The sequence below is a fragment of the Dipodomys ordii genome, unplaced genomic scaffold, assembly GCF_000151885.1.
Source record: "Dipodomys ordii isolate 6190 unplaced genomic scaffold, Dord_2.0 Scaffold31, whole genome shotgun sequence".
Taxonomy (NCBI): domain Eukaryota; kingdom Metazoa; phylum Chordata; class Mammalia; order Rodentia; family Heteromyidae; genus Dipodomys; species Dipodomys ordii.
In genome coordinates, this window is record NW_012267247.1 from 10,368,256 (window position 1) to 10,383,720 (window position 15,465).

General features: G+C 42.5%; 1 protein-coding gene across 1 annotated transcript in view; it reads right to left on the reverse strand.

Moving 5' to 3' along the window:
• Positions 1-203: 203 nt before the first annotated feature.
• The window catches only part of LOC105985715 (multidrug and toxin extrusion protein 2-like), a 39,174-nt gene continuing 23,912 nt past the window's right edge, over positions 204-15,465 (reverse strand). Inside the window, exons 11-17 of the mRNA XM_013016345.1 lie at positions 13,059-13,167; positions 10,436-10,511; positions 9,572-9,641; positions 7,907-8,039; positions 2,386-2,480; positions 895-949; positions 204-610 (exon numbers count right to left, since the gene is read on the reverse strand). Of these exons, the coding sequence (XP_012871799.1) occupies positions 372-610; positions 895-949; positions 2,386-2,480; positions 7,907-8,039; positions 9,572-9,641; positions 10,436-10,511; positions 13,059-13,167 (777 nt within the window). The 3' untranslated portion in view covers positions 204-371. The remainder of the gene's footprint in view (positions 611-894; positions 950-2,385; positions 2,481-7,906; positions 8,040-9,571; positions 9,642-10,435; positions 10,512-13,058; positions 13,168-15,465) is intronic.

Sequence of the window (15,465 nt, forward strand, 5' to 3'; positions counted from 1 at the left end):
GTTAACAGAGAAAAGTATACTTAAAATTGGCATGGCTCAGTAAGACAGCACTTGCTTAGCATGCATGAGGCCCTGGGTTCCAACCCTAGGACCAAAAACCAAAACAACAACAAAAGAAACCTTTTTTACTAGCTCCCTCCTTCCCTCTTTCATTCTTGCGTCAGTGCTAAAGATTGAACCAAGGGCCTCATACATGCTAGGCAAGTCCAGCTCCTTTCTAATCTCAATACAATGGTACAGTTTCCTGGAATGACCAAGAACATATCACCAATAACTCATAGCTGAGATTGAAACCACATCTAACATCTTCCCCTAATGCTTAGCATGTGGCATATAATTATCATTTCTAAACTGGTGGTGCTTCTTCCATTTTAGTCCCTGTCATTGAAAACTCTTACTAAAATTCCTGCTACAAGGACAGCAACCGCAATGGCTAAAGCCATTCCACGATAGAAAATTAGCTGTCTCACGGTCAAGACATCCCCAACAGTGGGCACTGCATACTGGTTATTTTCTTCCGGTCCCATCAATTGGACAGTCTGGCTCTCTGGTCTGATGATATCAGGCAAGATCACTCCATCAGTTACTTCTCTTTCCATTCCAGGTTGATCTGTTTGTGGAGAAGAGTGGAGCATTCACTGAGCCAAGAAGGAGGGTAATACTGAAGTTCACTTGAGAATACATTATAACAAATGACCATAACCATCATCAGTCAACATATGTGAAGTTATATATTTTTTAAAATTATTTTAGGAGAACTCAGAATTTGTCTGGTCATTATAAATCTAATTGAGGCAAGACAGTGAATCTCACAAACTGAACAACTCTGGCCACATTAAGTTTCAGTCTTTATAAGGCAGGAAATACAGTATACAAGAGAATGCCCTCAATTACCTGTTTGAGTAGAAGTGGTCTCTTTATTGCCTTTTAGCCCAGCCCGAACCTGTGCCTGAAAGCAATGTCACATAAGTAAATAAAGTGTAAGTTGAGTCAAGCTGGTAGATGTTTGATAAAACTTCAATGTCCTTGGTGCTTGGGCTCATTCCTGTAATCCTAGCTATTTAGGAGGTTGAGACCTAGAGGATCACAGTTCAAAGCTAGCCTGGGCAGAAAAACCCATGAAACTTTATAAATAACCAGCAAAAAGCTGGGCTGGAGTCATGAGTTAGGCAGTAAAGCATCAGCAGAGCAAGAAAGCAGAGCAAGAGAGCAAGGCCCTGGAGTTTAAGCCCCAGAACCAGGAAAATATGTACAGCTATTGCTGAAAGGTTTACAATATCTCACATCGTCTTTCTTCATCCAAAAATGGCCACATGCCAAAAGAATATAATACCAGATCAACAGCCCCCCCCCCCGTCTCCTCCCTGCCCCCCCTGCAGTGCTCTGCTTTTAACAATAGAAAAAGTTGCCATGTAATTGCAGATCTAACATATTGTTTGCCCTTGTTCCCTTTAGTGTTCCTAAACACAGATAAAAAGAATGAAATCCAAAGGAATTAGAAATCTGAAGGGAGGTTGGTCAGAATAAGAGCTGTAACAGCTAACAGCTGGTACACCTAAATCTATTCTTCTTGTCTTCTTAAGACCCCTCCTCTGAGCCACTCACCCACCCATGTCACACAAACTCAACACAAGAAGAGCTCGCAATTCACCCACAGGTTGCTCACATATGTCAAGAACATGATTGATTCACTGTCTATACTTTGTGGTACTGCCTGTTAAATACTCCCATAGATCACAACTACTTAATACACTACTTTGTAATAAGAAGTGGACATCTGTCATCTATCTATCCAGAAAAAAATGTATATATTTATATGTATATATATTCCCAGTTATATATAATATATATATATATATATATATATATATATATATATATATACAAAACTGGGAATTGAACCTACAGCCTAATGCATGCTAGGCAGGTTCTTAACCACTCGTCAGTCCTGCGCCCTTTTTGTTTGTTTGCATTTTGCTTTTGAAATAGGATCTTACTAACTTTGCCTGGGCTGCACTCAAACTCTCAATACTCCTGCCCCTAGAATAGCTGGGATTACAGATATGTAGGCCTAAAAAATTAAAAAATATTTTTAAGAGATGCCTAGAAAAGAGTTAATTGGTAGGAAGGAATAGAAAATATGCTTCTAACACTACCATACCAAAAAAAGAAAATACATCTCGGTTCCATTTTTTTGTTTTTTAAGTTGAGTTCTTTTTAGTAGATACTAAAATCCACTCTAAATTAGGCAGAAAATGTGCTGAAATGTGATTTTCTTCTATCCCCCTCCCACTTCCTGGCATAGTAGATAGATTTCCCGATTTCCTCATATTTACCCCAAATATTCCTTACCGTGCCACGGGGTCAGGCCTACAAAATTTTTACCTGCTTTGCAACTCTACTCCAATTGGTTGTCAGGATGTACACCAAGTAGAAAAGGGCTTGAAAAAAGACGCAGACTATCAATCCAGACCACAGACCTGCGGGTGGGAAATGAGACTCAGAACTTGTTCTCTATTTTCTTCAGTCCTGCTCCCCAATCATCTATAATCCAGAGGTCAAAATTCCACTTAAGTTAACTTTCCTAAATTTTTTTTTTTTGTGGGTTGTGGGGCTTGAACTCTGGGCTTGGGCGCTGTCCCTCAGCTCTTCAGCTCAAGGCGAGCACTCTACCGCTTGAGCCACAGTGCCACTTCCGTTTTCTAGTGGTTTATTGAAGATAAGAGTCTCACGGACTTTTCCTGCCCAGGCTGGCTTTGAACCAAGATCCTCAGATCTCAGCCTCCTGAGTAGCTAGGATTACAGGCGTGAGCCACTGGCAGCCGGCCATTTCCTAAATTTTTATATAAGTATAGACCAGGAATGAGACTTAAGTGTACCACTGAGCACTGATAACTACCAATAACACAAAACAGCCCCTCAAAACTGCTTTCTGGTTTATATGATTGCCCAAAAATGTATTTACTGGTTTTTGTTTTTTGCCACATACTATTTTAAGTTCTAGAGATATATACATGAACAAGAAGACAAGATGGGAGCCTCATGGAACTTATATAAAGGCTGGAGGGACAAATAGTAGACGAGGAAACAAACATGATAATTTGAGAGTGACAGGTGTGGCATACTGCAAGAGCAGTATGATGACTACTGGCAGAACCAGAGCGGTGGCCAGGTGTCCTCTGGGGTGGAGACCTGAAGGACAAGGACAATGTTCAGGACAGGCAGAGGTGAAACAGGCCCAGAAGGGACGCAGGCCTAGAGGAGGTCAGCTTTGAGGTTCTGGAGAAGGAAGGCCAGTTAGGAAGCAGCTTGCTGACAGGGAAGTGTACAGAAAACATGACAGAGAAACAGGCCATGAATGATTCAAAGCTTACCACTTATCCAAGATCTAATGGGGACCCACAGAACTGTTTCAGACTTGTGTGTGTTTATGATGTAAGACCTGATGTGTGTATGTGTGAAGATCCTGGGACTTGACCTGCATAGGTAGGCACTGTTTCAGTTCCTGATTTTTTTTTTGTCGGTCATGGGGGCTAAACTCTGGGCCTGGGCGCTGTCCCTCAGCTCTTAGCTCAAGGCTAGCACTCTACCACTTGAGCCACAGCACCACTTCCGGCTTTTTCTGCATATGGGTTGTTAAGGAATCGAACCCAGGGCCTTATGCATGCAAGGCAAGCACTCTGCCACTGAGCACCTTCAAAGCCCCAGTTCCTGAGCTTTTTCCACTCAAGGTTAGCACGCTCACTTGAGCCACAGCACCACTTCTGATTTTTGGTGCTTAATTGGAACTAAGAGTCTCATGGACTTTTCTGCCCAGGCTGTCTTTGAACCTGAATCCTCAGATCTAAGTCTCCTGAGTAGCTAGGATTACAGGTGTAAGCCACCAGCACCCAGCAAGACGTGGTATTTCCAAAAGCTTGCTTTGAAGCAGGATGTGGTGGTGCATGACTCCAATCCCAGGACTGAAACAGGAGGGTGGAGAGTTCAAGGCCAGCCTGGGCTATACAGTGAGGCCTTGTCTGGAAAAAAACACCCCCAAACAGCCCCCCCCAAAAAAAAGAGGAAAAGGAAGAAGAGGAATTAGGGAACAAGAACAAAAGAACAAAGACAGTGCGGTAGCTCAGATATGTAATTCTAGCTACTTGGGAAGCCAATATAGGAAGATTAAACTTCCTGGTCAGCCTGAGCATAAAAGTTCCCAGGACTCCATCTGGGTATGGGATATGTGCCTGTCAACCACAGCAGCACAGGGAAACACAGAAAGAAGATCACAGTCTAAGTTGGTCTAGGCATAAAGTGAGATCCTATCTTGAAAATAACCAAGCAAAAGGGGCTGGTGATATGGTTCAAGTGGTAGTATCTACTTAACAAGTGGAAGATCTGAGTTCAAACCCCAGTACTGAAAAGACAAAAACAAAAACAGCAAGAACAGAAAAAAAAAACTAGTGATTGAACAGCAACATCTTTGGATAACTGTCTTCTTATCTAATCATGCATACATTTATTTTCAAACCAGTCAATAACTTCAGTGGCTTTTTCTAGGTCATTTAAAAGCTCCCGGACTTCGCTCAGCTGGAAGGAATGCGGGTAAAATCAAATGATGTATTTTTAAGTAGAACTTTTTCTTCTTCCTATATTGCATGACCAAACTCTAAACCTCTGAATTTGGCTCTTTATACCTTTTATATAAACTCTCTTTTCTCATGGGATTATGGCCCAAACTTGACTAAACAACAAACAAAATATGCCTGAGTAGAATCAAGTATACCAGATATTAGAACATAATAGCTATTGAGTATCTGAGAAGCAGCTATTTTGTGAAAATACAGGTCTCCAAATTTTAATGTTTGCCTGGAAGTGGAATTCTAAGTACCATTCTGAGGTGAAACTCAAGAGCATTTTCACCAGACATAGGGATGCACATCTGTTATTCCACTCAGGAAGCTGAGACAAGAGGATCAGAAATTTGAGACCAACTTGGACTACAGGATGAGACCCTATCTTAAAAAAAATTCCCTAAGGGAGCAATAAGGTATGTAAAGGCTAGGGGCTTGTGGCTCACACCTGTAATGCTAGCTCTTTTGGGGGTTGAGATCTGAGGATTGTGGTTCATAGCCAGACAAATAGGCAGACAAATCTGAGAGATTCTTATCTGCGATTAACCAGCAAAAAGTCAAAAATGGAGATGTAGCTCAAGTGGTAGAGGGCCAGCCTTATGTGGAAAAAACCAAATGAGTACACCAGGCTCTGATTTCAGGGTCTGAGTTCATATATGCCCAAGGTCAAAGCAAATGTTACTGGAGGTAATAAATGTTAAGTGCCATTGCCACAGTCACTATAAGCTCCTATCTTATTTCAAGTGGGAGGAACCACTCATAATATGAAGGATATTACAGCAGCTATTCAGACTTGGCAGTGTGACTGATGCAGTCCTTGAATCTGGGTGAGGAGGCAAAAGAGTGATGTTGGAAGACCTGGGAATGCATAGAACAGCTGGAAGGGCACAGGCAGGAAGTCAGGTCATAGATAAGGGCCTACACATCATCAGCTTGAAGGAAAGGTAACATTCCAGGAGCTGAAAGAAGAAAAGTGTTAAAGGCCAAGAGAGGAATGAAAACAAGGAGCAGAGTATTAATCAGGAGATAGAGATCTTTCTTGTCTGTCGTTATGTTCCCAGACTCTAATGCAGCACCATCCAGTCTGATGTGTGGAGGTGTTCAGTGAACATGCTAAGAAAATGAGGGAATTTCAATCCACAGTTGTAGCTAGCATGTAAGGCTCCTGGATCAAAGCACATAGGTTCAAAGACAGCCTCAGCCCTTATTACCTGTGGGATGTTGAACAAATTCCTTAACTCAGATTTTTAATTTTATTATTTTTTGATATTGTATCCTTTAATGTAGATTGTAGTTTCTGGTTTTTTTTTTTTACATGATACATTTTCATCTTAAAATACCCATAGATTGCCCTCAAGACCCACCAGGGATAACAATACCAGCCAACGCTCATGTCCCTTATATAAAATGGTGTAGTATTTGCATATAACCTGTGCACATCTTTCCATAAACTAAATCATCCTCAGATTACTTGTAATTCAATGCAATGCACACATTTTATGTGTGTGGATTCAGCATAATACTCTGCATGTGGAAATTTTCAATTTCACTTTTTTGAACTTTTTGGAATTAGTTTAAAAACATTTTGTTGCCAGGCACCACAAACCCAGGTGGCTCACGCCTGTAATCCTATCTACTCAGGAGGCTGAGATCTGAGAATCACAGTTCAAAACCAGCCTGGGAAAGAAAGTCTAGGAGACACTTATCTCCAATTAACCACAAGAAAACCGAAAGTCGAGCTGTGGCTCAAAGTGATAGAGCGCTAGCCTTGAGCAAAAAAGCTCAGAGGCAGCATCCAGGCCCCAGAGTTTAAACCCCACAACCAAAAACACACAATTTTTTTTTGTGGTACATGCTTGGTAGGGTCCACAGATAAGTAACCCACTGATAGAAAATCAACTTTTTTTTTTCTGCTTATGTGGTGCTGGAACGAATCCAGGGCTTCTTGCATGCAAGGCAAGCACTCTACCACTGAGCCACCTTCCCAGCCCTGAAAAACAACTCTCTACTTACTCCTATCCTCTTACTTTCAGTTTGTACCTTTAAAAATAAATTTTTGTGATACTATAGGGATCAAAACCAGGTAGGCATTGTGCATACCAGGTGTATCTTAACCCTTGAGTATCTTGAATCTAAAGAGTGACTTCTGTGGACATTGTAGAACTGGATGTTTTTTCGTTACACTTAATGCTATTATTGATGTAGTTGGATTTACATCTATTTTATTCTCTTCTATTCTTACATTAGCTGTGTGAGTTTCACTGTGACATTTCCATATATGCATATGATGTCTCCCAATCAAACCCATCCCCTCTATCCTTCTCTTCCTTAGCTTCGCTCATTCATTCTCATTCAATCTCCATTTATCCACCCCTTTTCACTGGTATCAATTGCAACATGGTATCACCAGAGGCTATATGCTGTCACAAATGTATTAATCTTTTAAATTTTTAACTAATTTGAGTCAGGTAAGTGGTATTGTCCTACTAAGTATCTGGGCCATGTGTGTGAACTGTCTCCAAATGGGGAGGGAACCATTTTTAATTTTTTTTGTTTTTTGTTTTATTTTTTGTCGGTCGTGGGGCTTGGGTGCTGTCCCTCAGCTCTTCAGCTCAAAGCGAGCACTCTACCACTTGAGCTACAAAGCCACTTCACCATTTTAAATTTTTTAATGCATAAAAATGAACTAATGTGAGAACCCTATCTTACTTTGATATCATAAATTGAAGTGACATTATGTGATTAGAGGATCTACTATAGTGTTTTGTTTTGTTTTGTTGTGTCACTGAGGTTTGAACACTTGCTGAAGTGGCATGCTAACTCTTGAGCCATACCTCCAAACTTGTTTTTGGTTGGTTATTTTGGAGATGGAGTCTAGTGGATTTTTTTTTTTTTTTGGCCTCCCACTCATCTGTAGATGGGCATCTTGGCTGATTCCCTAGGTTCTGGAAGATGACTGTTGTACAGAGTGCTGCAAGGGACATGATTGTACAGATTTTTTTTGGGGGGGTCCGGTCATCGGGTCTGAACTCTGGGCCTGGGCGCTGTCCCTCAGCTCTTCAGCTCAAGGCTAGCTCTCTACCACTTGAGCCACAACACCACTTCCGGCTTTTTTCTTTTTGCTTATGTGGTGCTGAGGAATCGAACCCCAGGGTCTCATGCATGCAAGGCAAGCACTCTACCACTGAGCCACCTTCCCAGCCCCTTGTACAGGTATTTCTATCCATCAATCAATTTGTCCCAGAATGACAAGTGAGGTTAGACAAGTGACTGAGGAATCGAACACATACCTATTATTCCAAGCTTAGCTGCAAACATCAGGGACACTCCAATGGGAAAACCGAACACATAGTAGCCAATGGCATTTAGGATGGCGCCTATCTTTTGTTTCCCTGTACCTCTCAGAACACCACCACAGGTGCCCTGAGGAGAGAAAAGTCAACACCAGAACTGTAGTCACAACTCTCATGGCCTCAAAACAGCAGCCCACAGATCTGCAGGTGCTCAGCTACTTCTGTCTCAAAGTGTACATAACTCATTGCATACGACATAAAGCAAAGTGTTCTGCTTTGAAAGTTATGTTGACAATCACCAAAGTACAGCAGCTTTAATCAGAAAACTGTCAAGTAACTTATACAGGGGCGAGGTGGTTGGAAGGGGAAAAACTGGGAGAAAATGAGGGAAGAGATAATACTGTTGCAAAAGAAATATACTCATTACCTGATATAACTGCAACCCCTCTGTATATCAACTTTATAATAACAATTTTTTTTTTTTGTTGGTCGTGGGGCTTGAACTCTGGGCCTGGGCGCTGTCCCTCAGCTCTTCAGCTCAAGGCGAGCACTCTACCACTTGAGCTACAGTACCACTTCCAGTTTTCTGGTGGTTTATTGGAGATAGAAGTCTCACGGTCTCTCCTGCCCGGGCTGGCTTTGAACCGCAATCCTCAGATCTCAGTCTCCTGGGTAGCTAGGATTACAGGCGTGAGCCACCCGGCTTATAATAACAATTTTTTAAAAAGAAAAAAAAACAAGGTAACCCTATTCAAATCGCTGACTAGCTTAGCCTAGTTTTAAATGTTTATTAAAAGAATGCAAGGTTTCATGCATGGTATCTCAGCAGAAATTAGTCTGAAATTATGGCTGAAGAACATGAATACAATTCTGGGCTTCTTTTTCACGCTACTCCTCCTGCCGCTGTATTTAATCTTGACTACCACTGCCGCTTTATCGTATATGGAGAAACTGGAAGAAATTCCATGGGAGGTAAAAAGTAAAATGACAAGTGTGCCTGGAAATCATGTCATAAAGAATATTTCCTTGCTTAACCTGGATGACTGAAATGTAGGCAAAGGGTCTTTCTTTTCTTTTTTCTTTTTCTTTTTTCTTTTTTTTTGGTGCCAGTCCTGGGGCTTGATCTCAAGGCCTGGGTGCTATCTCTGAAACTTTCTCATTCAAGACTGGTGCTCTATCACTTGAGCGATGACTCCATTTCTCCCATCTTGGTGGTTAATTGGTGATACGAGTTTCATAGACTTTGCTGCCCCGGCTAGCTTTGAAGCTCAGTCCTCAGTTCTTGGCCTTCTGGATTACAGGTGTGAGCCACCAGTGCCAGAGGTCTAATTGGTCTTTAAAACTGTAAATCCAGAAGACCAGTCTAAAAAGGGGCCTTGTGGCAGCCAGAGTGGACTCATAGGTATGGTGACATACCTGGGAAGTTCCAGCAGAAGTTGCCTCACTTCTTGGCCCAGATAAACCTAGAGAAGATGGAGAACTTGAGTCTCCTCCACCTGGAGAGGCTACAGTCAAGTGCTTCATCTTTCCCTTAAGTACTCAGGCTGTAAGAGGAAAGAGCTCATGCTTTTAAAAATAAAATCGCATTTGATTTTTAATTAAAAGCTAGAGACATAAAACACATTTGCTGTGTAGATCAGGATAAAATTACTGTGAACTCACTGCAAGTGCATCAAACAGATGGAAGGGAGCAAAAATTGGCATCACTCTGCACACAAGGGAAATGATGTCCCTGTTGGAGGAAAGGAAAGTGTCAATAACTTCAAAATCAGAAACCTGGCAGTGCAGTTCAACAGTACATTCCTTTTGGACAAAAATACATAATAAACTCACATGCATTCATAAAAAGAGACATAGTCTGGGCTGGCATTATAGAGGACATTTTTTTTTTGAGGAGGTAAGGTCTTATTATGTAGTATGGCCTTGGAACACTCAATCCTCTTGCCTCAGCCTCCTGAGTGCTGGGATGGCAGGTGTATAGCAACACATCTGACTTAAAGGATAATTCTCTCTTGCTTTTTAAAATAGTGGGACTGAAGTTTGAACTTAGAGCTTCCTGCCTTCCAGGCAAGTGCTTTACCACTTGAGCCAAGACCCCAAACTTTTTGTCTTAGCTATTTTTCATGTAGGAAAAGAGTTCAGCTTCAAATGAGAAAAGATGTCCTCTGAATCAACAGTGTTAGGAAATAGCAAGGTCTTCATCACTGAAGTGATGGAAGTTGTGCAATGGCAGGGATTGGGTGTGAATGTTGTCAGTGTGCCCTGCACTCGATGGGCACCTCTCCAAGGAGAAGAGTTTTCCCCATGGCTTTCTGTGGGTCTCTGCGCAAAGCTCTGCTAGGCCTGATGAATCGATGGAGGAGGAGGAGTGCAGATGCTTTCTTCACTCCAACTCCTTCCAGTTTAGCACTGTGCTGCTCACTCCTACCTGCTCTACAGGCTTTCCTGTGAAACAAAGGGACACTCTCCTCCGTGGGAAGATATAGTGAAGAAAGAAAGCAGACAGCCTTCTCCAGGACTACCTACTTGTCACTGGTGAATACATAGGCGACCACATCCTTCAAGGCTGCTAGTAAAACTCCCACGGCAAGTGCACAGACACCTGGGAAATATATAAGGAATAAGAGGGAATGACAGCTCTCCAGAGGCCCAGAGATCCTATGAGAGATTTGTATCAGTGATTTAGATGAAGAACAAGTAAACTCAGCTCTGACAAACATTGTTGAGAGCACACTCCGGGTTCAGTCACTTTCCAAAGAGCACACTTCCCAGTGCTATCATACTGGATTAAATTTCCACCTGAATGTTGGAGAGAATAACAACATTCAAACTACAGCAATTGACATAATACTCAAGTTCTTTCCTGAGTGTCCCCTAGAGAGAGGAGTCAGAATCACCAAATCTTAGTTGTCCTTGTCACAGACAGTAAAAAGTAAAAACAGGTCGGGTGCTGGTGGCTCATGCCTGTAACCCTAGCTACTCAGGAGGCTGAGATCTGAGATCACAGTTCAAAGCCAGCCCAGGCAGGAAAGTCCGTGAAACTCTTATCTCCAATAAACTACCAGAAAACCAGAAGTGGTACTGTAGCTCAAGTGGTAGAGTACTAGCCTTGAGCTGAAGAGCACAGGGACAGCAGTCAGGCCTAGAGTTCAAGCCCCATGACCGACAAAAAAAAAGTAAAAACAGTAAAAAAAAAAAAAAAGACAAACCAACAACAACAAAAACCCAAACACTATAACATGATTTAAGAAATGTGCTGGGGCTGGGAAGGTGGCTCAGTGGTAGAGCACTTGCCTTGCATGCCTGAGGACCTGGGTTCAATTCCTCAGCACCACATAAGCAAAAAGAAAAAAGCCGCAAGTGGCGTTGTAGCTCAAGTGGTAGAGCGCTCGCCTTGAGCTGAAGAGCTGAGGGACAGCGCCCAGGCCCAGAGTTCAGGCCCCATGACCGGACCCCCCCCCAAAAAAAAAAGAAATGTAAGGAGTGGAGTGTGGTGGCTCATACCTATAACCCTAGCTATTTAGGAGGCTGAGATCTGCGGAGCAATAGTTCAAAGCCAGCCCCTGGCAGGAAAGTCTATAAGACTTATCTCCAACTTACCAGCAAAAAGACAGAAGTGGAGGTGTTGCTCAAGTAGTTGAGCGCCAGCATTGAATAATAATAATAATGTTTTAAAAAGCAAAGGGACAGCATCCATAGTGCCCCTTCAAGCTTTGACCCTCACCTCTCAGTCTCCTGTAGTTGGGGGCTACTTGGGAGGGGGATGCAGGAGATTGCTAGAGCTCCCAAGTTAAGACTGAGCAACAGAGTGTGGCCCTGTTTTAAAGAAATGTTATAGTGTTTATTGTCTGTGACAAGGACAACTAAGATTTGGTGATTCTGACTCCTCTCTCTAGGGGACACTCAGGAAAAGAATTTGAGTATGATGTCAATTGCTACAGTTTAAATGTTGTTATGCTCTCCAACATTCAGGTGGAAATTTAATCTTCAGTGCAACAGCACTGGGAAGTGTCCTCTTTGGAAATTGACTGAACCTGGAGGGCTTTTGCCCTCATGAATGGATCAGTGTGCTCTCAACAATGAGTTTGTCAGAGGGAGTTCACTCCCACTTCACCTCCTTCCCCTCTGCCCTGGGAGGAAACATGGTCAACTGCTCAACCTTTCAGGAGGGGGCACATTAAACCACCATCTTGGAAGCAGTGGGCAGTCCTCACCAACTGCTCAGACTTGCTGTTGCCTAGATCTTGGACTTCCCAGCCTGTAGTGCTGTGAGAAATACAATTTTGCTTCTTATAAGTTACTTCACTTCAGGTATTCTGTTATAGGAGTACAGATTAAAGACTTGACTACTTCAGAATCTTTTCTTAACTGCTTAGATTCCAAGATATTGGGATGGCCAGAGCAGATTCAGGGTCATAGAGAACTGGTCACTCAGATTATGGCCATAAAATAAGACTATATTTGATAATCTGCTTTTAAAATTATTTCAGTAATGCCAATCATGTTATTATTTACTTGGTATGTGGCACTAGAAGATCTATTTAACTCAGTAAATTAGAAAGAGCCTAAACTGAGTATCAGCTGTACAGGAGACTGAGATCTGAGGATTGTGGTTTGAAGCCAGTCCAGTCAGGAAAACCCATGAGACTCTTATCTCCAATAAACTCAGAAAAAGCTGGAAGTGGTGCTGTGGCTCAAGTAGTAGAGTGCTAGCCTTGAGCAAAAAGAAGCTCAGGGGGCTGGGAAGGTGGCTCAGTGGTAGAGTGCTTGCCTTGCATGCATGAGACCCTGGGGTTTGATTCCTCAGCACCACATAAGCAGAAAAAGCCAGAAGTAGTGGTAGAGTGCTAGCCTTGAGCTGAAGAGCTGAGGGACCAGTGCCCAGGCCCAGAATTCAGGCCCCATGACCAACCAAAACAAATAAAGAAGAAGAAGAAGAAGAAGAAACTTGGGACAGAGCCCAGGTCTAGTGTGCATGCCCCAGGACTGGCAAAAAAAAAAAAAAAGCACCTAAAGAATAAAGGTTTAGGGAGAGAGAAGTGGTGGGAGTTGTGGTGGGGGGAGAGAATGTCTCAATTCTGACATGTTGATTTTAACTTATCTCAGTAAGTCCAGTATGGAGGCCAGGGAGGAGAAGGGCTTTGCTTACCAGCACACAAGACAACAGTAGTACAGGCACATTGGGCCTGTTCAGCATTCCCTGCCCCCAGAGCATTACCCACTCGGACACTGGCAGCCACTCCAAAGCCATGGGGCACCTGCAAATTAACAATCAGAATTCACAATTAAGAAAACATGAGCACTAGAGCACTTGGGTACAACTACATGAAAACTCCAGACAGAATCAACGACCTGGGTTCTATTACAGATGCTAGTACATCCTGCCTGTGAGACAGGAAAGATATTGCTCTGTCTCCTTCAACCCATTTCTTCCCTGGTGACGAGGGCAGCACTGCCCAGCTGCCCACTACTGCATGTGAGCCAGAGCAGAGCTTCTTGAAAAACCTGGTTTGGTAAAACACATCTCTTTCTTTAGTGGCTACACAGACTATCACCACTTAATCAACCCAACTCCATTTTGCGGGTAAGATTTAGTTTAATAGAATATACACAGTATCTATTAAAATTGAAGGAATTACTTTAAAAAGCTCTTAGGACACAGACTGGAACTCTGTAGGGACTCAGGAAAGTCCATACCCATCCTGAATGGTGGGATGGGAGATATATCTTATTTGTCTGATGATTCACTCAGCTGAAATGGGGTCTTTCAAGTAACAATTATTTTCTTTTAGTTTTGGTAGTACTGGTCACATGTAAAAACAATTATTGTTGGGGCTGGGAAGGTGGCTCAGTGGTAGAGCGCTTGCCTTGCATGCATGAGGCCCTGGGTTCGATTCTGCAGCACCACATAAGCAGAAAGAAAAAAGCCGGAAGTGGCACTGTGGTAGACTGCTAGCCTTGAGCTGAAAAGCTGAGGGACAGCATCCAGGCCCAGAGTTCAGGCTCCACGACCGGACCCCCTCCGCCACCCCCCCACAAAAAAATACAAAACAATTATTGTTTAAGGAAATCTAAAGCTATGCTTTTTTTTTTTTCATTGGTCTTGGGGCTTAAACTCTGGTGCCTGGGATCTGTCCTTTAGCTCTTTGGCTCACAGTGCCACTTCTGCTTTTCTGGTGGCTAATTGGAGATAAGAGTCTCATGGACTTTCCTGCCCCAGCTGGCTTTGAACTGGGATCCTCAGATCTCAGCCACTGGTGCCCGGCCTAAAAGCTATGCTTCTTTATCTCTTTTTCTTTTTCCTTTCTTTCTTTCTTTCTCCCTCACTTTCTTTTTGTTCCTTCCTTCCTTCTTCTTTTTCTTTTTTTCTCTTTCCTTTCTTCCTTTCTCTTTCCCTTTCTCTCTCCTTTCCTTCCTTTCTTTCCTTCTTTCTTTCTCTCCCTTTCTTTCTTTCTTCCTTTTTTCTTTCTTTCATCTTTCGTTCTTCCTTCCCTTCCTTCCTTCCTTCTTTCCTTCCTTCCTTTCTTTCTTCCTTTCCTTCTTCCTTTCTTCATTTTCTTTGATGCTAGTCCTGGAGCTTGATCCTAGGCACTGTCCCTGGACTTTTAAACTCTAGGCTAGTACTCTACCACTTGAACTACAGCTTCACGTTTGACTTTTTAATGGTTAATCGGAGATAAGAGTCTCACAGACTTTCCTACCTGACTGTCTTTGAACAGGGTTCCTCAGATCTCAGCCTCCTGAATAGCTAGAATTACAGATGTAAGCCACTGGTGCATATTTGCTTCTTAAATAGACTATCATTCAACCTTCAGGGATTCATGTTCTTCAATTCTTATTTTTCAACAAAGTACTGCTCTTCGTTTGGGTAATATGGGTTGTTTAAACACAGCTTTAATTTAGGCTCTCTGTTTTTAATATTAAAAGATTTTAATTCTACTATAAAAATAGAATAGATACATTAACTGAAAATTCTCACTCTGCTAGAAGCAGCCTTCTCCTCAAAGCCTAATAGGTTATTGTCTTGAAAATAGCCTGAATTAATAAAACTACATACTAAACTGTTAAGATTAAGAATCTGAGACTCAGTACAATGCCTCACATCTATAAAGACAGCTACTTAGGAGGCAAAGATTGGGAGAATAGTGAGTTGAGGCCAACTAGTAGAAAAAAGTTAGTGAGATTCCGACTACAAGCCCCAGTATCACACATCCAAAAACAGAACTTGAAAAATAGACAATTATGAGGGGGGGAAAGCCTAACAAAATATCAAGGCTTTGAGTTCAAGCCCTAGAACTGGCACACACACACAAAATCCAGTATATACTTTTTATGTGTGTGTGCCGGTACTGGGGCTTGAACTCAGGACCTGGATGCTATCCCTGAGCTCTTTTGCTCAAGGCTAGCGCTCTACCACTTGAGCCACAGATCCACTTCCAGCTTTTTGGTGGATAATCAGATATATGAGTCTCACAGACTTTCCTACCTGGGCTGGCTTCAAACCACAGTCCTTGGGCTGGGAAGGTGGTTCAGTGGTAGAGCGCTTGCCTTGCATG